This window comes from Hypanus sabinus, chromosome 13, assembly GCF_030144855.1.
Source record: "Hypanus sabinus isolate sHypSab1 chromosome 13, sHypSab1.hap1, whole genome shotgun sequence".
Lineage (NCBI taxonomy): Eukaryota > Metazoa > Chordata > Chondrichthyes > Myliobatiformes > Dasyatidae > Hypanus > Hypanus sabinus.
The window spans coordinates 102,237,888-102,261,617 of record NC_082718.1 but is presented as its reverse complement, the minus strand read 5'-3'; the positions used below and the strand labels follow the sequence as shown (position 1 = coordinate 102,261,617).

Here is a 23,730-nt window from a genome sequence, read left to right as displayed (position 1 = left end):
TGAAAGATTCTTTTATATATTCACCATCTGTAAACTGATTCCCGTGCCTGACTATTTCCTGAGCGGCAACAAAACTAGCATATGTAGTTGATTTTCCAGACATCATTCACTTCTTGAAAAGACTTTTGCTCAGATCAATCTTCTGCATCAGTTCCGAAACGACTTTTTTTCTCTCATCTCCATCCGGATATTTTTGAGCAAAGGCTGTGTGTTTATTCTGGAAATGTCTTGCGACATTTGACTTTTTGTTGTTTGCTAGTTTCTGATTGCATATTAAGCATACCGGTAAACTAGTCTCGTCAGCAGTGAAAGCAAATGAATCTGCCCACGTATCATTAAACGTTCTGTTTTCTTCAGTCACTTTTCTTTTTTTAGTATTCTGCATAGTTAGCCTACCTTGGATCGAAAAATTAAAGAAATTGAGCACTGGCGGGTGTCAGGCATTGGCAGTGGTGACGTATATTAATAGCGACAAATACACGTTTTATTTAGATTGTACAAGATCACCATAATCTTCAAATTTAGAATTACATTTCAAAAACTAACAAACTAACATAAAATACATTTTAATTAAATATTCATCATTTATTTTCCAAAGCCACAGGGAGCTGCAGCACAGAGATGAAAAAGTCGCATGGGGCTCCAGAGTCGCGGGTTGCCGACCCCTGATATAGTGAATCCCTTGTCTGCCTGCAAAGTGTTTCTGTTACTCCAACCTGTTAAGTGGACATATCTTCATATATATGTCAGACTGAATTATATAGGGTCCCAGAGAGGTACAGCTCCAAAACACTCCCCCAAGGCCAATCAAATCTGCATATAATATTCTGTATTATGATTTTTAAAAATTCTTCACACATTCTTTTTAATTTACCCCTGCTCCTATGACACATTTACACACAAGGGTCATTTTTACAGTGGCCAATGAACCTACCAACCCAAGCATCGGGTTGCAGGAGGAAACTGCAGCATCCTCAAAAAAATCCACACACTCATGTAAGAATGTGCAGTATCCACATGGTGCCCCAGGTGATGGTTGAATCCAGCTTTGTTGTACTGTGAGGCAGCAGTTCTACAAGCTGCACCACTTTTTTGGCTTAAATTAATGATCCTTGTCATTGTCCCTTAAATCAAGAAATAATGATATTTCTGTTGAACTTAGTCTTTTGTTTTGATGATCTTTCAGTGATGGAATGACCAAATTTGTTGTAACACCTTAATTGTTGGTTAGTCAATAATTTTAATGAATATCTTACTTTATTCTATACTAAAACCAAAATATTGTTGCAATTAACATAATATTTTATGCTAATTGTTGCACCTTCTTGGAATGGCATATTTTGAACTCTGAGATCTATTCATCCGCACCCTTTAATATCATTGTAAATTGCCTTTGTAAAGATGGTGGTTAGTTGCCTTCTGAAGTCACGAGTTGGTCTGGTGAATGTCCATACAGTAGAATTATATCATACTGTAGGAATTTGATTGGCAATGAGAAGGAATGGCGCCACGTTTCCAGGTTGGGATAGCATTTGCTTGGTGGGGTTCAATTGTATCTGTATTCTATGCCCTATTTAATGATAAAGAAGATAGATTTAGAGGGTGCTCTTCAGAAAGCTATAGCTGCTTGCTGAAGAATTGCTTCAAACCACATGAATTTGATGCAAAATTTGTTATTTCAAGGTGCTTAGTATCAGAAAATGATGAGGAATATCTCACATTAATATCCTATTTTCTAATGAATTATAAGTTTGTTTTATGCTTAACAATAATCTAAGTATGGTGCTACTGTCCAGAATACAATTTTGGAGCCTTGAACATTCACTTAAGTGAAATCTCTGGGAAGTAAGACCTCTTGCAAAGGACTATAGAGCTTGGTGATTTGTTTTTGTTCCTTGACTTGGGTTGGATTGCTTTTAGGAGGACTGTCTGTGTATTTGTGCAGAGCAATTACTAAATTCCTCATGTGGTGCAAGAGCATTATCAAGAAATTAAGTACACAAATGGAATAAGGAGACATGGAACAAAAAGTTTTAGCCTCGTCATGAACAAGACCCTACCTAAATTATACAATAAGCCTCAAAGGTTTTACAGGTGATGATTTAAAATTGATGGAAAGCAATACCAAATTTTCAATAGCAGCATTATTTTATCAAATGTCATTATATGTTGTTGTTTCCAGGGGAAAGAAACAATAAAACTATTGAACTATTGCCTCTGCCAACTCCCAGACTGGCAGTCTTTTAGCTTCTCAAAGGACTTAGTCAAAACTCAGAGTTCTCGGTGTAGGCAGTTGTGGGCCATGGTAGTTTCTAAAATTGCACCTGCAGAAAAGCCCTGGTTTGAAGATGCATAAACTGAGCAGAATTTGGAGTTGGAAACATATGCAACAAAAAAATTAACCAAGGCAATAAATGAGATTTTTAAAATGGAGGATGTGGATTTAAAAAACTATGGCTTTGCATAATTTGGAGTTGGTCAGTGAGAATTGCATTGATGTGTGCATGGGACGGAGTGATTTGGAACATGGACAAATAAATCTTGAATGATCTTGTAAAGGATAGAGAAAAAAATAATCCATTTTACATCACAGGGAGCAAAGCACAAGGGAGCAAATTTATCAGAAAAGCAAAAAACTGCAGCTGCTAAAAATCTGAAATATAACACTTCTGGAAATGCTCAGTAGTTTAGAAAACATTTGTAGAGAGACAACATTTAAGATCAGTAGAACTTTGAACTGGAGAAATGTGAAAACTCAAGTATTTTAAGTTGCAGAGAGAAATGGTAGGAATAAAGGAAATAATTGTGTTCAGTGGAGACCAATGTTGTCCAGTAAACAATGCTTTTGGTGCTGTGTAATTGATAAAGGGCTGTTAGAAAATGAGGGGAAAAAGTGAAATGGAACATGAGGAACTTGGCAGTTTCTGAAAATGTGAAACTAAATAATGCTAAGAATGCATTTCACTTTAGAAAAATATATATTTTTAGAAATGAGAACTATTTTGTCACTGGACTGATCTCAAATCCTTCTTTCCAGGAAACATTTTTTCTATAGCAGTGTTGTTAACCTCTGACATGGCTCTATTGATATTACAAATTATGCTGCTTTTAATATTTTAGTAATTACCCTGTGTTTAAACATTAAAACACCCATTTCATAAACTTGACTGCATTTGAAAGGGACAGGGCTTAGATTTCCATTTTGTCTTTTCAGTGCCATAGTATTACATAAAGCTTTATATAGCTTCTAAATAAAAACAAAGTAACAATTATATTTATTAGATGTGGTCATTAATAATTTTTTTTGCGAGGTTGAACAGTTAATCTTAAATAGGAGTACTTCCTATGATGGCGGTTGTTATCCATGTTGGTTTATTACTTGTCTTCTGTAGCTGTAAAACAACCTTTTAACATGTTCTCAATTTTCCTTTTGTAGCTGAACGCAAGCCACCTTTGTTCAACATGAATGCAATGAGTGCCTTATATCACATTGCCCAGAATGAATCACCAACACTTCAATCAAATGAATGGTACATTCATACTTATTAAACAGAGGATTATTAAATCAGACTATTATTTTGTAACCATTTATTAACATTACTTTTGCGTATCTTACAGAGTTTCCACTGTTGGTAATTGTAGTTTGAGCAATACATTTTAACATATATGAATTAATAATTGTAACTCAACATCAATGGTGTGTTTGTCAATATTTGTTTTGTAGTCAGTGTGACTTTTTTTAAGTGCAAATGTGGTTTTAATTTTAATTTTTGACTTGTTTTCTTTTAAAAGTCTGAATAACATTTTTATAATGATAGTAGGGAATGCAAAAGTTTTAATTTATAATTTTTAAGACTGACAAAACTATCAAAACTGTCAAAATTGTATGTTGCCAAATGGATTCTAGAAAGCAATAGTTATTTTCAAAGGCATTAGTTGCAGAAAATAGATACTAAAGCTTATAATTTTGATTTATTTTTCAGGTCTCAATTTTTTAGAAACTTTGTAGATTACTGCTTGCAGAAAATTCCCCAAGATAGACCTACATCTTTGGAGCTTCTGCGGGTAAGCCAATACGAATTAATGATAGAGTAATTGGGAATATTTATTATTTCCAGTTAACAGAAATTAATTTGTTTCGGACAGTGCATGATTATTTTGTTGCTTCAGTGTCCTATAATTGTTCCATTGTATTCTGAATGATTTCCTGGCTCTGATTTAAAGGTTTACCACACTCTTGCATATCAGTGTATTTATTTTAGTATTTTGGAAAGGCATGATCCAGAAATACTAATCAAGCAACCAAACTAGCTCTAGTATATTTAGGACCCTTATAATCAAAATGTTTAGAAGCCACACTCAGGTTGGAGGAACAACACCTTATATACTGGCTGGGTAGCCTCCAACCTGATGGCATGAACATTGACTTCTCTAACTTCCGTTGATGCCCCTCCTCCCCTTCTTACCCCATCCCTGATATATTTAGTTTTTTTTTGTTTTTCCCCCTCTTTTTTTCTTTCTCACTGTGCCTGTTCTCCATTTCCCTCTGGTGCTCCCCTCCCCCTTCCTTTCTCCCCTAGACCTCTCATCCCACGATCCTGCCCCTTCTCTAGCTCTGTATCCTTTTTGCCAATCACCTTTCTGGCTCTCAGCTTCACCCCACCCCCTCAGGTTTTCTCCTATCATTTCGCATTTTCCCCTCCCCCTCATACTTTCAACTCTCTTGCTGTCTTTCCTTTCAGTTAGTCCTGACGAAGGGTCTCGGCCCGAAACATCGACAGCGCTTTTCCCTATAGATGCTTCCTGGCCTGCTGCATTCCACCAGCATTTTGTGTGTGTTGCTTGAATTTCCAGCATCTGCAGATTTCCTCGTGTAGAACCTTTAATGTCAGCTTCAGCTTTTAACATTAAGGGTGTGGGCCAATGTCCAAAGTATTGAGAAGCAATTTATTTTTCAAGCAAGTATTTTTCAAAACAGATCATAAATATTATAGTAACTAGAGCTTACATCACTATTCAATTGGCAGAATTTCTGAATTAAATGTTTTAAGGGCCAAAACTAGTATTGTTATCCATGCTGTGGATACTCTTCAATGTATTCAATTTTTTAATCTGTCTTGATTTCATTTATTTATGTAATTCAGAGTTGATATTATTCATAAAATTCTGAAAAAGCCTGTTCAGACCATTTGTCTTCCACATCCAACCTCAGAAGTGATCAAATTATATATTTTTGCATAATTTTCCTGAATCCAAGTGACAAAATGGGTCTTTTATTTAATTAGCTCTTATAGCTTATTTTTATGCCATACCATTGCTAGATTTATCATGCACTTTGGCTAATGCTCATCTTTTTAAAATTCAGATTATCGCTTCCAAGTTCTAATTCCATTAAAGGCTAAAGTATTCTATTATTGGTAGCAGTGTCATCCATTCACTTCTTAAAATCATTCTTCGTCTTGAACTGCCTTTACTGTCCATCATTTTGTGGTTAGTTTCCAAGCCAAAAACCATTCTATGTGTCATCTTAATTGAGAGAATAACTTCTCTGAGTTCACAAGTATTTCAGATTATTTCAATATTAGTTAAATCAAAAAGGATGAAGTGAATTTTGAATTAGAAGTGTTTGGACTTTGGGAGATTTGCACCTTCTGTTTCAGTCAAGTGGAACACAATTAAATCACTTTCCTGCAGCTCATAGGGTGGAGTTGGTGTATAATTAAATTGACTATACTTTTTCCATTGTCAGCACACTATCTTGTTTAATTTGCACATACTTACTTAGCCTTTGGAAAGGAACATTATTGCATTATTTTTGTCTCTATTTTAAGCTCTCCAGTTTATATTTATGGAAGATAGTTATTGGCCAGTAGGTTTGCCGAATTAGTAATCCCCCACACCTGTGCATTTTGTGTTTTTCTTTAATTATTTTTAGGGAATGCGAGGCCAGCATTTACTCCCCATCCCGAATTGCCCTTGAGAAGATGTTGATGAAGCTTCCTAGAACTGTTACAGTTCTGCTGTTGAGTGGGAAGTACCAGGATTTGAATTTAGAGTGAAGAATAGAGATTACAAATTCGATTGTTGTGTCACATGGAGGGGAGCCAGCAGATAAAGTTCTTAAATGCTTGCTGCTGTTTGTCCTTGCTTTTGTCCTTCTTGACTCTTATCCTCCTCTGTAGTAAAGATTATGGATTGAGAAGGTGCGAACGGTGTGGCCTGGCTGAGTAACTGTACTATTTTCTGTACATGGTATATAATGCAGTCACAGTGTAATGATGGTGGAGAGAACAAATGTTTATGATGGTTGTTGAGTTACAAGTTAAATCAGCTTCGAACTGGCAATCAAACCTTGCACTTCAAGGTGTGAAGTGTGGTCCATTACACTCCTGGTTTGTAGATATTGGAAAGGATCTAAAGTGGTAAGAGGTGAGTCACTTGCTGCAGCATATTCAGATTCTATCTTGATCTTGTAGTGGTAGTATTTATATGGGTGATCCACTTTTAACCTTGTGATGCAAGGAAAGTTATTGCTGAACATGGTTGTGCCTATGATGCTACCCAAAAGAACTGCTACAGTGATGTCCAGGACTGATTGACCATCACCAGCTACAAGCTTCACCCTTTTGAGCCAATTATTGGATATTTTTCCCCACTGTTGCTCATTGACTTCAGGTCTCTTTCATAACTCTGATATCATACTCTGCAGACAGTCAAATGTTGCCATAATTTCACTCCCTGCTTACCTCTGGAGTTTAGCACTTTGGTGTAAGTTTGGTCCAAAATTGCAAGCTGAGTGCCTTGGGGAAACATGACTTGGCATCAGTGAGCATGTTGCTGGTAAGTAAGTGCCAATTACATATGTACAGGTGTAGTGTGGCCAGAAGCATGACTGCTTCTGTTCATTACTACAAGCAGCATGTTATCTGATCCCAGTTTTCATTTAATCCACTGCTGTTAGCCCAGGTAGTGTGAATCAAAGTGGTTGTCTTCTGTGGTGATGGATATATTGGGAAGAACACAAAATAGATCATCTGTTTATCTCTTTTGACTGAAGGCAGCCGCAAATGCTTCAATTGGTATTTGCTTAGGTCCTGCCATTGTTGAGGATCTATTAACTATTCCGAATGCATACTCAGGTGCGGCAAGTTTACAAATCTGATCTGTTGTGGGAATGCTTACCTTTGCTTATTTGTAACAGTATTACTGTTTAGAATGTCGTTTGTCAGTTACCAATCTAGGTCAATTAATTTTTTTCATCTTTGCTTTATGGTTGAACAAGTTTAATTACCTGATTGTCCATTTAATTCATCCTAAAATTGCAAAAAAAATTAATACAATTGTTTTTAAAATGTCTGCAAAATAAAATAATAAAGGGGGAAAGCAGGCAAATTATTATAAAAAGATTTGGGATGAATTTGGTAGAAGAGGTGAAAATGAGAATTTATAACATTACGTTGGTTCTTTCATCTGGCATTCATGATGATTGTGCTCTGCACCATTTAACTAAACATTGGGCCCTACCCAACTTGTGGAGCAGACTTCAAAGCATTATAACTGAGTTGCAGAGAATAAAGACAAAATTGTGGAGGGGTAATGTTGACTTGTATTTGATAGCAGCAATTTCCAAAAATCATTAAGTGTGTTCATTCCTGAGAAAGAGAGAGAAAAAAGTTTATGTTCCATAAACGCTTAAGTTATTTTACATCTACAATTATGGGTGTTGTCTTGTGGCTCCTCTTTAATTATCATTTGGTGTCCCTTTACAGCCATCAGAAAACTTTCTCAACAAGATTTAGGGAGTGAGCAGGTGACACTTAGTACTGATAATCTGTTGGTGGGGTCATGATTCATCTCACCCCAAGCAGCTTGAGGGATTTGTCTGAATGGCACATTAACTGTATCTCATTGGCAGGTTGAAATTGACTTCCAGAATCAGCTGGGCAATCAATATTTCCTATTCTCTGATAGTCCTTCTCTGCACATACTACTCTTTGCTGTTCTGTTTTTACACAGGCTTATGCTGCAGAGAGAATGAGTCAGCCTTTCTGTGGTGGAGTGAGAGTCAGTGGATGGGTAGTCAAAATTAGAGATGTAAGAGGGCAGAGGGTTGAAATGTCAGGGAGAATGGAGTGTCACTCGCAGTGATGGACTGGCCTAATGGAAGTGTAACATTGTGGAATTATGCAAAGCTGAAACTTGGGGCTAGCCTAAATACATATACTTGTCATTCTGTTTAGCCCTGTTTTTGGCAATAATGATATCGGTATATGTGCAGTGGCAACACCTTTGGCTCACCCAAGGCTTTCCACCAACTAGTTATCTTTTGCTTAAGGGCTCAGGATATTGATTTCATCACTATGTCTGGGTGATGTTCATTCTACGAACATTCCAATAAATGTTCATTCCACTTTATTGGAAGCACTTCATGGTGGTCCAAAATATACTTTAAACTTGAGCTGAAATATACTTTATACTAGAAGTACCCTGCCAGTTGATTCTTTTCACAAAAGAAGACAATTTCCTTAGTACTTTATGAGTAAACAGCTCACAATTTTCTTGGGGGAAAGAGTCACAATTGTTGTTTGAACTATTTTTCTCTCAAACTACATAAGTGGGTAGTTGAAATTTATGAATATGGAAATAGAACTAACAATGCTGGAGAGCAACTGATTCTTAATGCTGGGTATTAAAAGAAGACCAAGTTTTCATTTCATGCCTTCCTTCAGATAATCAATTGATATCTAGGTAGTGTGAGCATGTAGAACTTCGATAAATGACATTCTAGTAATATTTTCCATATGCTACAATACGAAGGTGCATCTGTAATATGGGTAGGCTGCCCAGACAGCCTCTTCAGCAGTGCATACAAGTAACCTACATAGGTTCATAAATATTCTAATAGCTGCCTTATTTTACTGGATAATTTGCTTCTTACACTGGCTAGAAAGTACATATTTAATGAGAACATCTTGAATTTTACTACACAGTGCATGGAGAAATGCCTAACAAGAATAAAAATCCAGCTATAGACATGGGAAGTGTGTTCTGTTGTTTAGTCACACTATGAGATTATAGTTCCAATGTACTTCAGTATATGAAGCACAGTACCATTGTTATTTATATTACAGGGGTGTTTGCTTTCCAAAATGGTCTTGTTTCCTGAATATTGTTTTCCAGTGTTCTCGTACATCTCTCTATATGATGCAGCATTAATTTATATTAATTTATATAACATAATTAAATTTGATTAGATATTTTAGTATTGATAATTTGAATTTTCTGTTTCAGCATGAATTTGCACGCCGAGAGCATCCACAAAGAGTTCTTTGTGACCTTATTGCAAGAACAAAAGATGCAGTTCGCGAGCTGGATAATCTTCAGTATAGAAAAATGAAAAAGATCCTTTTTCAAGAAACTCGCAATGGACCAACAACAGAGTCACAAGAAGAAGAAGAGGTAAGATGAATTATGTGCCTAAATAATAGCTCCAAATCTAAATAAATGAGCAAAAGAAAGCAAGTGCTTTGGTTTGAAGTAATTGTTCCCCCTGAAATTGCTGACCTGAAATATAGTTCCTGCTTTAATGACATCACACCATCCATAAAAGAAAGCAGAACATGGGTTAAGGGTGAAAGGTGAAAAGTTTAAGGGGGATATGAGGGATATCACTCAGAGGGTCATGAGAGTGTGGAATGAGCTGCCAGCACAAGAGGTGCATGTGAGCTCGATGACACAGTTTAAGAGAAGTTGGATAGGTACATGGATGGTAGGCGTTTGGAGGGCTACGGTCCTGGTGCAGGTTGATGATAGTAGGTAGTTTAAATGTTTTGAGTAGACCATTTAAACAGCATGGACCGAATGGCTTATTTCTATGTTGTACTTTTTTTTAATCTTTATGTCACTAATTGCAGCATTATTTGTAAAGATGACCCTAACCAAGGTCTACAAGCTCATATTCATAGGGATCAAACCTCATAATTCAACCATCAATTCTCTACTTGTTCTCCTAACCTCTACAGTGACTTTTCATGAGTCATTTTTGATTGTCGTAGCAAAATAACCAACTAAAGATCAAATGAACTAGGTCCTTCTAGCAGTTTTGCTTAATCTCCAGTTTTTTTGAATGGACTTAAACATGATAGGAGATCTTTGATAGCACTGTATAAGAGTTTCAAAATTCACATTCTGAAAAGTCAAGAATTGCTGTTGTTCAGTAGTGCTCCCTATTTGCAGAACATGAAAAATAGATTCATTTGTGCATTTGGGCAAACTGAATGGGAGTCTGGCATATGAACAATAGATGTAAGTGGTAGCTAATTAACATGTTTGATATTCCTAATTATTTGGGTGGTAATGAACTGTTTGCTTTACTGTTATGCAGTACATTGGAAGAAGGAACGAGATTTTATACCACATGTATATAGTGGAATGATAAATTGAACACTGTCTGGCTAAGTGGACCTAATTTTTGCATAGCGGCAGTGTTGGGCAAAAGGAAAGAGGACTGCAAACCTAGACTGGGCATCTGATCCATCTTTGTTATTGTGTAATATTGTCAAAATGTGCATTTGTACTGAAGGAAAATGGGGTGAAATGCACCTTGGTTCCTTCCATGTAATCAAATGGCACAACTTGACACAACATCTGATCTTCCAACAAAAATATATGCTTGGTTATGTATGATGTGCCTGTGGAACAGAACTAAACCAAAGCATAGCTTGAATATTAGATTAGTGTTCAGGGGCACAGACATTGACCTCAAAGCACAAGTTGAAATTTTGCTGCAGCTGCTGTGGGAATTCATATTTAAGTAATCAAATGTGGATATCAAAAGACAGTTAACATCATTGATGTTGATTATTAAACTTTGGATTATAATAAAAAATTCATCTCATCCACCTGTATCCATTGGGGAATTAGATTTATTCCTATTAACCATTCTGACACAAATGCAATTCCACGCAATATTGGGGTTAATTTTTAGCAGTCTTCTGAAATAGCTTAACTAACTGAACAGTTCAATGAGCAGTTGGAAACAGATAATAATAAATCCTAACTTTGCCAGCATGCCCATATCCCATGAACTAATATAGAAAGGCAACTACCAAAGGGAAAAATTGCTTTAATATCAGCTGAATTTGAGTAATTATCAGTGGATTGTTTTATGAAATGGATTGCTTTTGTGCATAAATTATCGATTTTTTTTTTTTGAAGGGTCATTTCAGGGAAGAATAGCTTGTCTTAATTCATTACAAATCAAATTAGGTTCATTTGAAAATCTTTTTTTTAACATGGTTGCAGAGCAATTATGCATGAGAATAAAAAAAAATCTTGAAAATCCACCATCTACCCCTTGTTCACCACCATTGGTAAGTGGAGGGTTAATGTGAAAGGGAGGTGTTTCTTTAACTACAGTGTGGTTTACTCTAGAACTAGGTAAAGGGATCAGTGGAGAAAAATATCCCCACTCGAGAGCAATAGCACTCTTATTTAAAAGCTATCTAATAGCTGATGGATCCTAACTTACCAGGCTTCAAAAAGAGACAAGTAGAGTTATTCTGAATATTTTTAAAAAACATTGTTATAGGTGTCATGGGCCAAATGGCCATCTGTGTATACTGTAAATTCTTGTGCTCTAAATTCTTAATCTGCTATTTCATCCTCTAATGATAGTGCTAGACTTAAAATTCTTGACCCTAGGCTTCCTCTTCTTCGACCTCCTGCCACTTCTAAGTTGCAACCAACTAATGATCCTGACTTTGCACTTGCCTCATTTGCAGTCCTGTAACATTTAAGGTTGCCTACTGCTCATGATTTTTTCGAATGGCTATTATTTACATTCCATCTTCCTGCTGGGATTTGGTTATCTGGTCTCAGTAAATAACCCCATTACTTTATATTATTATTATTGCTGTTATTATTGTTTTAGCTCTGTACAAAGTAAAATAAGAAAATACTTGCTGCATGTAATTTCCAGATGCATGACTGTACTAGTGCATGTTGGCCTTCACTAACATTGCTTTCCTCTATCTTACAGGACAGTGAGCATGGTGCAAGCCTAGGTAGTAAAGTAGACAGCCTGGGAAGTAATCAGTCCATTCCCAGTATGTCAATCAGCACAGGGAGCCAGAATAGCAGTGTTAACAGTCTGCATGAAGTCTTTGATGATAGCTCAGAGATCGCCATGATGCATGATGGCGATAACACCATGCAATCCAATGTTTCCGTCATCCACAGAAAGGTAGGTAGCATCATTGTGTTTGAAATGTTGTCTCTGAACGTGCGTGTATACAGACACACACATACACATGCACACACTCAAAATTGCTGCTAGATCTCTCCAAAAGCTCTGCCTTAAAGGTCAAGTTCCAAGAAGACTTATTTCAGAAAAAAACAGTCTGTTGATTAAACATGAGGTGTAATTCCACTATTTAACTTTTCTCTGGTGAGCAATGAATTTTCACAGAAGGAGGTATAATGGATGTTTACTTTCCAGGGCCTGAGAGACTTATTGCTAACCTCAGCTTTTTAGCACAGTAGCACAACATGGGAGCTAATGGTAGAGTAACAATTAGTGTGTCAGCATTATGCTCAGAGTGTTGGAGTTCAAACCTGGTGATCCCTATCAGGAGTTTGTACATCCTCCCCGTAGAATGTGTGGGCTTCCTCTGAGTACTATCGTTTCCTCCCACAATCCAAAGATATACTGGTTGTTAATTGGTCATTGTAAATTGCTAGGGTTAAATCGTGAGTTGCATTGGACTGCTTTAAACCACACAACATTGGCTACACACACAAAATGCTGGTAGAACACAGCAGGCCAGGCAGCTTCTGTAGGAAGTACAGTCGACATTTCGGTAAGATATGTATATAATATACATATATATAGGGATGGGGTAAGAAGGGGAGGAGGGGCATTAATGGAAGTTAGAGAAATCAATGTTCATGCCATCAGGTTGGAAGCTACCCAGACGGAATATCAGGTGTTGTTCCTCCAACCTGAATGTGGCTTCATCTCAACAGTAGAGGAGGCCATGGATTGATATATGGGAATGGGACATGAAATTAAAATGTATGGCCATTAGGAGATCCTGCTTCCTCTGGCGGACAGAGCGTATTGGCTAAGTTATTTACACTATTGTGACTGAGTTCAAAGAAGCTTGCAGTTCAAACTGATTTTGTCACTTGGCACATCAAACATGGTCACAGATATAGTTGATCAATCAGTAGTTGGAATATTTGTATACTCAGAGGGTCAAACTTCACAGCATTAATTTTGGGTACCTGAGTTCTCTATCCCCTGAAGCTTTTAGACCATCTGTAGTGTAGCAGTTAGTGCAATACTATTACAGCTCGGGGCATTAGAGTTCAGTTCTGGTGCCATCTGCAAGGAGTTTGTATGTCCTCCCTGTGTTTCCTTCGGGTGTTCTGGTTTCCTCCCACAGTCCAAAGATTTATCAGTTAGTAGGTTAATTGGTCATTGTAAATTGTGCTGTGATTAGGCTAGGGTTAAATAGGTGGGTTACACACACAAATCGCTGGAGAAACTCAACAGGTTAGGCAGCATCTATGGAAATGAATAAACAGTCGGCCTTTCGGGCTGAGACCCTTAAGGACTGGAAAGGAAGGGGGAAAGACACCAGAATAAAAAGTGGAAGGTGGGGGGGGGGGGGTTGTAGAAGGACTAGCTAGAAGGTGACAGGTGAAGCCAGGTGGATGAGAAGGTAAAGGACTGGAGAAGAAAGAATCTGATAGGAGAGGAGAGTGGAGCATGGGAGAAAGGGAAGAAGGATGGGTACTGGGGAGGTGACAGGCAGGTGAGGAGAAAGAGTTAAGCAGCCAGAGTGAGAAGTAGAAGGGGAGGTGGGGGAAGGAGAAACACTGGAGGGAGAAATCCATGTTCATGCCATCAGTTGGAGGCTACCTAGGTGGAATATGAAGTGCTGCTCCTTCACCCTGAGAGTGGCAAAAGAGTAGGCCATGGATTGACATGTTGGAACAAGAATGGGGATAGGAATTAAAATGGTTGGCCATTGTGAAATTCCACTTTAGGTGAATGGAGTGGAGGTGCTCGACAGGTCAGTCCCGGAAATTTACTTTGGGTTTCATCAGGTTTGCATAGGGAATATCGGATGCCTTAGATGATCCCAGCAGATTCACAGGTGAAGTGTTGCTTTACCTGGAGGAACTTTTTGGGGCCCTGATAGAGGTAAGAGAGGAGGTGAATGGGCAGGTGTTGCTTGCATGGATATGTGCGAGGAGGGAGATTAGTGGGGAGGGACAAATGGACAAGAGAATCACAGAGGGAGCAATCCTTGCAGAGAAGGTAAAGATGTGTTTGATGGTAGACAGTGAATTTTAAGAGCAGGGTGGAAGTAGAGGCAAAGTTGTTGAGATTGATGAAATCAGCATGGGTACATGAAACAGCACCAATGCAGTCGTCAATGTAGCAGAGTAGCAGAGGAAGAGTTGGGGACAGGTGGTTTGCTGGGTGGCACGGTTCATTGGGCTAGAGGAACCTATTCTTACGTAATAACTAAATTCTTTTGTCCCAACAAGAACAAAAACATCACCTGCAGATAATGTTAACTAGTCACAAAATAGTATAGATGTTAGAAATGCATTGGGGATTGAGAGGAATTTGAGTCTCGATGGTCGATTAGTTCAAGACAATTGCATCTGTGTTTGGAAATTCTTTGTAGTTTATATATCTTTTGTAATTTGGAAATCTTTTATAAATCAGAAATCAAAGTTCAAAGTAAATTTATTATCAAAGTACATGTTTCTCATCATATCCTACGCTGAGATTTTTTTTGTGGGGCGTACTCAGTAAATCCAAGAAACATAATAGAATCAGTTAAAGACTACCCAACAGAACGGACATACAATCAATATGCAAAAGACACCAAACTCTGCAAATTCAAAAGAAAAATAATCAAGAATAGGAGATGAAGAGTCCTTGAAAGCCCGTAGATTGTGGTGGGCTCAGTATGCAGTGGAACAGTTCGGTGATGGGGTGAGTGAAGTTATCCTCCCTGGTTCAAGAGCCTGATAGTTGAAGGGTAGTAACTAAGGGTAGTGGTGGGGTCCTGAGGCTTGAGATTTAAATGTGTGTTAAGAATTATTTGTCTAAATTTAAACTTGTATCATTAAAAATAAAATAAACCATGTTTAAACTACTATGTTCACTGGAAATAATGTCCTCCTTGGGAGTGGAAATCCACTACTTAAATAGTGGGTATTGGCAGCTAGACCTCGCTGCAGGGACTAGGCAGGGAAGTAAGCTAGCCTTACAAGAGTAGGTGGATACCATATAACCTTCTTTTAGTGAGGGTATCCATAGATACTTAGATTGAATGGGGTTAAATCTCCTTTTGAGTTCAGGGTGAACCCAGGAGGTTGATTCCAAGCATCTACTGAAAGTTTAGCAGGACAACTAGAAAGTGCTGGGCTGGTGAACAAAATGGAAGAACTCCCAACAGGAAATCTTCCAATGGATATTCAAAAACCCGGAGATGATAGTTTCTAGTTAAATATTAGAGCAAAGAAAATGTCACCAAAAAGGCTGAAATTTTAGCAATCTTTTACCCGGATCCAAACTCGAATTTGACACACTCAACCTTTTATGCCCCTATATCAGGCCATATCATTAGATCAATTAACCATAATTTTGGTTCCACAAATTTAAGTTCCTTGCAATGCTTATAAAAATTAGGATGTTTCATGTAGTTCAGAGTGTAGAAAATGTGTTTAAAAAGGTGTTTTTATGCATTGAGAATCTAACTACTGTATTCCAGTATGACTAGTGAGATTTCAATAATGTTTAAATCAATTCTTTTATTTAACCAAGAGATGTTAAATGCTTAATATTGTGTTAAGCTAACTTTAGCTGTATTTTTCAAACCACTCTTATCTTTTTCTGAACTGTGGAGTCATGGAGAAGGGCAAGGTCGAAAATGATTGCTTTTGGTCTGTATTTATTCTCGAGAGGTTCATGGAAGAGAGCAGTGTTCTGAAAATTGCCGTAGAGGTGGCCTTAGTTGTTTGGTAGTGCAAAAATGTGGATGTATCTCCAGAACTTTAGCAGAGATGTTTGTGCTTTTCTAAACCACGGGTGAGGTACTGGCAGGTGGCTTATATGCCTTTAATTTAAGTAGGTCTGCAAGGACAAACCAGAGAGCTATATGCTAGTGAACCTAACATCAGTAGTACATTGACTACAGGAGAAGAGTGTGAGAAATGCAGCTTGTCTCCATTTAGAAAGGCATTGACTGAATGGGAAGACTTAAAATGGCTTTTTGTCTGAGGGAAAATTTGAACTTATCAATTTGTTTTTTTGAAGAGGTGACCAAGAAGAATTTTGAGGGCAGAGCAGTGAATGCTGTCCATAGCGACTTCAGCAAAGCTATTGACAGGGTCCTGCATGGTAATCTGGTCCAAAAGTTTTGATCCAGGGTGGACCAGCCAACTGCAGACAAAATTGGCTTTCTGGTAGGAGGCATTGTGTCATAAGATAAGGTTACTTTTAAGATTGGAGACCCAGTGGTGTGCTGCAGGCATCAGTGTTAGGTCCCCTCTTTATCATGTATAGGATGAGAATATTGATGGAATGATTTAGAAAGTTTACTAAATTTGTCAGAGTTGGTGGAAATGTGGACAGGGGAAAAAATTGTCTAAGGTTGGCAGTGTTTAACTCTTGATACGTAAAAACATGATGCATTTTAATCAAGTTAAACTGATTAAACAGAGCATATACAGTAAAAGTGTATTATTAAGTGCAGGATTTAAAGATCTTGACTTTTTTTACACAGTTTATTATCTAGAATGACTTAAATTATTGCTTTTTTACTGACTAATATGTGCTAACAACAGTAATTAATTTTACAGACCCCACAAAACATTCATGCTACATTTAGATGCGAGCCCTTGGACCACACCAGTGCTCCCGCTACCCCAATTCCCCACCTCTCTTCTCTTTAAAAATCCGTTAATTATGAAGTGTGTGAGAGAAAGCTGAAATTTATTGAACGGTGCTTTGACTGCCTGTGTTCTGTGATATATAAAATAAAGCAAAGAGAAATGTATAGACCAACCTCAGATTTCAAATCTCAACATCTTTGATTGTTAATAAGGCAAGAGTTTGATTTTTGTCATTTTTTTATTGTCCCCAAGATACAGTGGGGGGAAAAAATCTTGGTTTTGCATGCCATTCATTAGATCATTTCATAACATCAATAGAAGAAGAATTTTATTTCATTGGCTCAGTAGACCATTCAGAGTTTAAAGTTCAATGTAAATTTGTTATCAAAGTACAAACCTGACATTCACTTTCTTGCAGGCATACTCAATAAATCCAATAACGATAATAGAATCAATGAAAGACCACACCAACAGGGCAGACGATTAGTGCACAAAAGACAATAATGGTGCAAATACAAAAAAGAAGGGAAAAAAGTATAGCAACAATAAATAAGCAATAAATATTGAGAACATGAGATATGTAAGTAAGCCCTTGAAAGAGAGTCCATAGGTTGTGGGAACAGTTCAGTGATGGGGCAAGTGAAGTTATCCCCTCTGGTTCAAGAGCCAGGTAATAAAATTAGGTTGTTCTTTGCATTGAGTTCACTAAACCTTTTATGATTTAAACCTTGGCGGCTTGGTGAACGCTGTTGTTTTGACATGACCACAGAATCCAAATCAGGATATAACTTTTGATTTAATCAGTGCTCTAAAATTATTGGTACTATTAGTATACAAGATCCATCTTCTGCATTCATAGATTATTACAGAAAATTTCACTGGCTTAATGGATACTGCGCCAAAACTTTTTGGAGCAAAGCAAGAATTATATTATTCACTGATCTTGCAGCTTTATAATATTTTACATTTCCTCTCATGCAGAGTTCCATATCCAACTTGACTGACCAAGAGATCCACTCTAGTATATTTAAATCAGTATTGGCTACTTTTTATCCCTTTAAACTTCAGCTATTTTGCTTCATTTTATTGAATTTATTTATTGAAACAGTTTACACTACCATGTCATGAATTAGCAGTGTTTCAAATTCAGCCACCAATTTAAGAAATGATTTTACAACTTGTTTGGCCAAGATCTCAATTTTAATTCTGAATGTTTTGGCTTGAAGTCATTTTTTTTAATCGAAGGAATAGTAAAATTATTTTCACTGGAGACATTAAGCCAAAGCTCTGTGCCTTCTATGATAAAGACAGCACAAGAGACCTGCCACACATATGGCTTTGTGCATGGTCAGTCATATCTAACCAATAGAGTTTTTTGAGAAAGTTACCAAGAATGTTAATGAAAGATGTTGTCTACATGGGCTTCAGCAAGGCCTTTGACAAGGTCCCACATGGGAGGATGGTCAAGAAAGTTCAGTCACATGGTATTCATGATGAAGTGGTAAATTGGATTCAACATTGGCTTTGTGGGAGAAGCCAGAGTGCTAGTATCTGGTTGCCTCTCTGACTGGAGGTCTGTGACTGGTGGTGTATAGCAGGGATCTGTGCTGGGTCCATTGTTGTTTGTCACCTATATCAATGATCTGGAGATAACGTGATAAACTGGATCAACAAATTTGCAGATGACACCAAGATTGGGGGCGGAGTGGACAGCGAGAAAAGCTATCAAAGCTTGCAGATGGATCTGAACTAGCTGGGAAGAATAGGCTGAAAAGGGCAGATGGAATTTAATGCAGAGAAGTGCGAGATGTTACACTTTGGGAGAACCAACCAGGGTAGGACTTTTACTGTGAATGGTAGGGCACTGAAGAGTGCAGTAGAACAGAGGGATCTGAGAATACAAATCCATAATTCCTTGAAAGTGATGTCACAAATAGATAGATTGTAAAGAATGTTTTTGACCGGCATTCATAAATCAAAGTATTGAGTATTGGGATGTTATGTTGAACTTTTATAAGATATTGTTAACACCTAATTTGGAGTATTGTGTGCAGTTTTGGTCACCTACCAACAGGAAGAATATCAATAAGATTGAAAAAGTACAGAGAAAATTTACAAGAGGCCCGGAGTTATAGGGAAGATTGAATAGGTCAGGATTTTAATTGTCTGGAGCACAGGAGAAAGAGGGGGAGATTTGATACAGGTGTATAAAATTATGAGAGGAATAGATAACGTAAATGCAAGTGGGTGTTTTGTACTGAGGTTGGGTGGAACAAAAATTAGAGATCATTGGTTGAGAAGTTTTGGTAACTACGTGGATGGGAGGGGTATGGAGGGCTATGGTCCAGGTATAGGTCGAACAAACAAAGCAGATTAATAGCTTGGCATGGACTAGATGGGCAAAGGGCTGTTTCTGTGCTGTAGTGGGCAATAATGCTATGACTCCTAATTCCAGAGATCTTCAAAGAAAAACAGGAGTGTTACTCTCCAGTGAGCTGGCCAGAATTTATTCCCAACTAATGTTTCCTAATCAGATTCTTTGGCCATTATAACATTGCGGTGGTGGGAGTTTGCTGTTGACCAGTTAGCTGCTGAAGCTCCATTACTGTGCCCCTCCACTTGACTTGGGTCTCCTGTTGTCTGTCACTGGCTCTCTCATACTCTTTACTTCTGGTGATACTTTTACCAATCCCTGTGTTTTCCTGTCTCTTTACAAATTCGGTTACAAGCCAGTACTTATAAGTTCTTCGTTCAGATCAAAATTATTTTTTTTTTGATACCACGTTGTTTACATTAAAATGGCAGATTTAGCCTGTTCTTTCTTACTTGTATATATTTCTGTCGAACAGTTAAGTATCTAGTTAAATGGCTTGTCGAGTTACATTGAAAATATGCAAGTGGGCTTACTTGTGTGTTCTGAATGTATTGATTAAATTTGAAAGATTGAATCTTCAGTACACCACAAAGTCGTGGAAGATGTATTTCTTTGGTGCCATCACATATGAAACCATTCTGATGGGATTCTGATTCCAACCAGATCTATCATAAGTGCTGGATTTTAAAACAGTTATATATGGTATTTATATTGCTTGAAAAATAATACCAACATAATTAATGTTGCTTAACATTTGAAATGCTAATTATATTGAATAATATATAAATTTTTAAAAAAAGAATCTGTCCATTAATACCGTTCAACACGCGTGGCTCCATAATGCTGCTTTATATTTCTTCACTAGATTTTCAAACTTGAATGATGTACCATTATTCATTGGTGGGTAATGGTAAAGTTAAAAAAGATTTTCTAGGGTTTTTATTCATTTTTACAACTTAGAATGGAAAATCAGTAAGAAGGGTTGTGACTGTAAAAAAAAAAAGTCTGAAGCTTGTCACACATCTGCTTAGAAACTCTTGTCCAAAAGACGATAAACTTGCATGTTTGCTGTCATTTCAATGCAGTTAAGTCATGGGATAAACTACTGTTGAAGGAAATGTAACTAGTAGAATCATCAAGGCAAATCCTGTGGATGTGATGCACTTAGATTTTCAGAAAACCTTTGATAAAGTCCCACCAAAAAGGTTATGGTGTAAGATTAAAGCACTTAACTTTGTTTCTAATAGTAGGGTATCACAGCAATTGCTGCTTGGTCTTCACATTTTATAAGTGACTTGGATAAGGGCACAAGATGTAGTAATTTGAAGTTTGTTAACAACACTAAACTCTGAGGTTGGAGTTGTGAGAATGATGCAAACATTGCTGGAGGCAGCTTAGACAGATTAAGAGCGGGTCAGAACTTTGGCAGATTCAGTACAACTTGGATAATCATATCCATTTCAGTTGAAAAAATATGAATAGTGCCTTCTTATTTCATTTGTGTTAGATCGCAAGTATTGATGAACAAAAGGAATTGTGTATTCCAGTACAACAGTCACAGAGCGAGCAAGCAGTTAAGAAAACACATTGTGTGTTGTCCTTGATAGCAAAAGGATTTTAGTACATCAAAGATATTTTCTTTTATTAAAGTGTCTTGGTTGACATACATGTGGAGTACTGAGTGCAATTTTGATTTTGTTGTGTTTAACTAAAAAAGTAGTTACTTGCTAGAGAGGAATGCACAGAAGATTCACTGGACAGTTTTCCTGTGAGAACAAGAGTGCCACATGGGGAGCAATTGGTTGACTACTTTTGTATTCACTTGATTTTAGAAGCTTGAGAAATGATCTTGAAGGGCCAGAGCAGCTCTTTCTTGTGGTAGCCAAAAGAAAGATTCACAGGCTCAAGACTTTGTGCTTGATTAAGACATTTTAAATTAAATGAGGTCAGGAAAAAAAAGACTAAGTGATGGAATTGTGGAATTCTTTACCATAGAGGGTTGAAGAGACTAAGTTGTTGCATTTGAAAAGGAGACTATAAGACATTGGAGGACTGGCTGATGGTGTAGTGGCGTCAGCACTGGACTTCGAGGCGGATGGTCCTATGTTCGAATTCAACCGGGTCCCAACCTGGGGAGCAATAGTATCTGCATGGAAGGAAGACCTGGCAAACTACTTTCATACCTTGCCACAAAAAACCTATGGAGACAACTACACTATCCGTAGGGTGGGAAGAAACGACAATAACAACAACAACAAATAGGAGCAGAATTAGGCCATTCAGCTCATTGAGTCTGCCCCACCATTTCTTCATGATTGATTTATTATCTCCATCAACCCCATTCTCCTGCCTTCTCCCCATAACCTTTGCCATCCTCATTAATCAACCTCCACCTTAAGTATGCCCAATGACCTGGCCAGCACAACCATCTGTGGCAATGAATTCCACCGATTCACCACCATCTTGCCAAAGAAATTTGTCCTCTTTTCTGTTCTAAATGGATGTCCCTCTCTTCTGAGGCTGGGCTCTCTGATCCTCAATTTCTCCACTACAGGAAACATCCTCTCCATATCCATTCTGTCTAAACTTTTCAATATTCGATAGGTTTCAATGAGATTCCCCCACCCCTCCCCCGTTCTTCTAAACTCCAATGAGTACAGGTCTGGAGCTATCAAATGCTCCTCATTTGTTAAACCTTTCATTCCTGGAATCATTCTCGAGAACCTTCTCTGGACCCTCTCCAATGCCAGCACATCTTTTCTTAAATAAGGGTCCCAGAACTGCTCACAAAGCTCCAAGTGTGATTTGACCAATATCGTATAAAGCCTTGCTTTTGTATTCTAGTCCTCTCGAAATGAATGCTAACACTGCATGTGCGTTCCTTACCACTGACTCAAAATACAAGTTAACCTTTACGGAATTCTGCATGAGGACTCCCAAGTCCCTTTGCACCTCTGATCTTTATTTTTTTCTCATTTAGAAAATAGTCCACACTTTTATTCCTTCTTTGTCCATGCACTTACCTCCACTGCCACATCTTTGCCCACTCCCCCCAGTCTGTCTAGGTCCTTGTGCAGGCACCCTGCTTCCTAAACCTATTTTCGTATCATCCACAAACTTGGCCACAAAGCTATCATTTGCCATTATTAACATATAACGTGAAAAGAAGTGATCCCAATGTTGACCTCTACAGCACACCTCTTGTCACCAGTAGCCATCCAGTAAAGGCCCCCTTTATTCACAGAGTTTGCCTCCTGCCAGTCAGCCAATCCTCTATTGATGTTAGTTTCTTTCCTGTAATACCACAGGCTCTTATCTTGCTAAGCAGCCTCATATGTGGCACCTTGACAAAGGCCTTCTGAAAATCCAAGTAAACCACATCCACTGACTCCTTTGTCTATCCTTATTTCTTCAAAGAATTCCAACATACTTGTCAGGTAAAATTTTCCCTTCAGCAAAGGAGATGGATGAATTTCTTGGTGCTTCTGGAGATATAGAAAGAATAGGAATATGTCAGCCATGATCACGTTGAATGGCAAAACAGGTTTTATGACCAAGTAGCTTACTCCTGGTTCTATTTTTCTATGCATTATGTTTCCTGCAATAATTCCATATTTGATTTTTTGTATTGTCAAAAAGAAATTAACAATCTGACTCATATGCGCAGCCCTCTGGGGTAAAAAAAATTCCAAAGATTTGTCTTTTAGGTGATTTTTTTAAAATCATCATTGTCTTGAATGTCTAATTCCTTGCTTTAATACTCTAACCTATGATTCAAAATATCCCAGCCAAAAGTATCATTATCCCTGCATTTACTTATTTCCTAATAAGCATGTTTAGGCTAAAACAGAGCACTCTGCAGGTCAAGTACCACCAACCAGGAGAGAAAGTAAATGAAATCAGGGAAAGAAAGTCTCCAATTTAGGACAAGGACACTTCATCAGAACTGATGAGGTGAGAAAAAGCAAGCATGGTTTTGGTTGTAGGGAGGGGAAGTTGAAGAGGGCAGAAGAAATGTTCATAATAGCATGCAGACTACAGTCATAAAGGTAATTATTTTTCAAAAACATGGCAATTCAAACAATTGAAATAGGAAAGAATACCCATATTTGTATGGAATTATTTCAAAAAAATGGGGTTACCTGAAATTGTTTAACTTATTATTCTGTCTTGAAGGATGTATTGTTTTTAGTCAGAAGATGAGGTGTCATTGCTTGAGCTATGCTGGGCTTTGTTGGAACAATGTAAAATGCTGAAGGCAGATTAGGAAAGAAAATTAAAGTGACAGGTGACTGAAAGCTCAGAGTTGTCTTATCACTCTCTAAGCATTTTATCAGCTCCAATGAGATCACTTCTCATTCTTCTAGGCTATTCAGCCTAATGCCAAACCCACAGTCTCAGGAATCAATCCAGTAAGCTTTTGCTGTACATCT

General features: G+C 37.6%; 1 protein-coding gene across 1 annotated transcript in view; it reads left to right on the top strand.

Annotated features, from left to right (window-relative positions):
• The window catches only part of taok3a (TAO kinase 3a), a 112,235-nt gene that overhangs the window by 55,317 nt on the left and 33,188 nt on the right, over positions 1-23,730 (top strand). The window contains exons 10-13 of the mRNA XM_059988308.1: positions 3,437-3,530; positions 3,984-4,065; positions 9,292-9,459; positions 12,041-12,244. Coding sequence (XP_059844291.1) covers positions 3,437-3,530; positions 3,984-4,065; positions 9,292-9,459; positions 12,041-12,244 — 548 coding nt within the window. The remainder of the gene's footprint in view (positions 1-3,436; positions 3,531-3,983; positions 4,066-9,291; positions 9,460-12,040; positions 12,245-23,730) is intronic.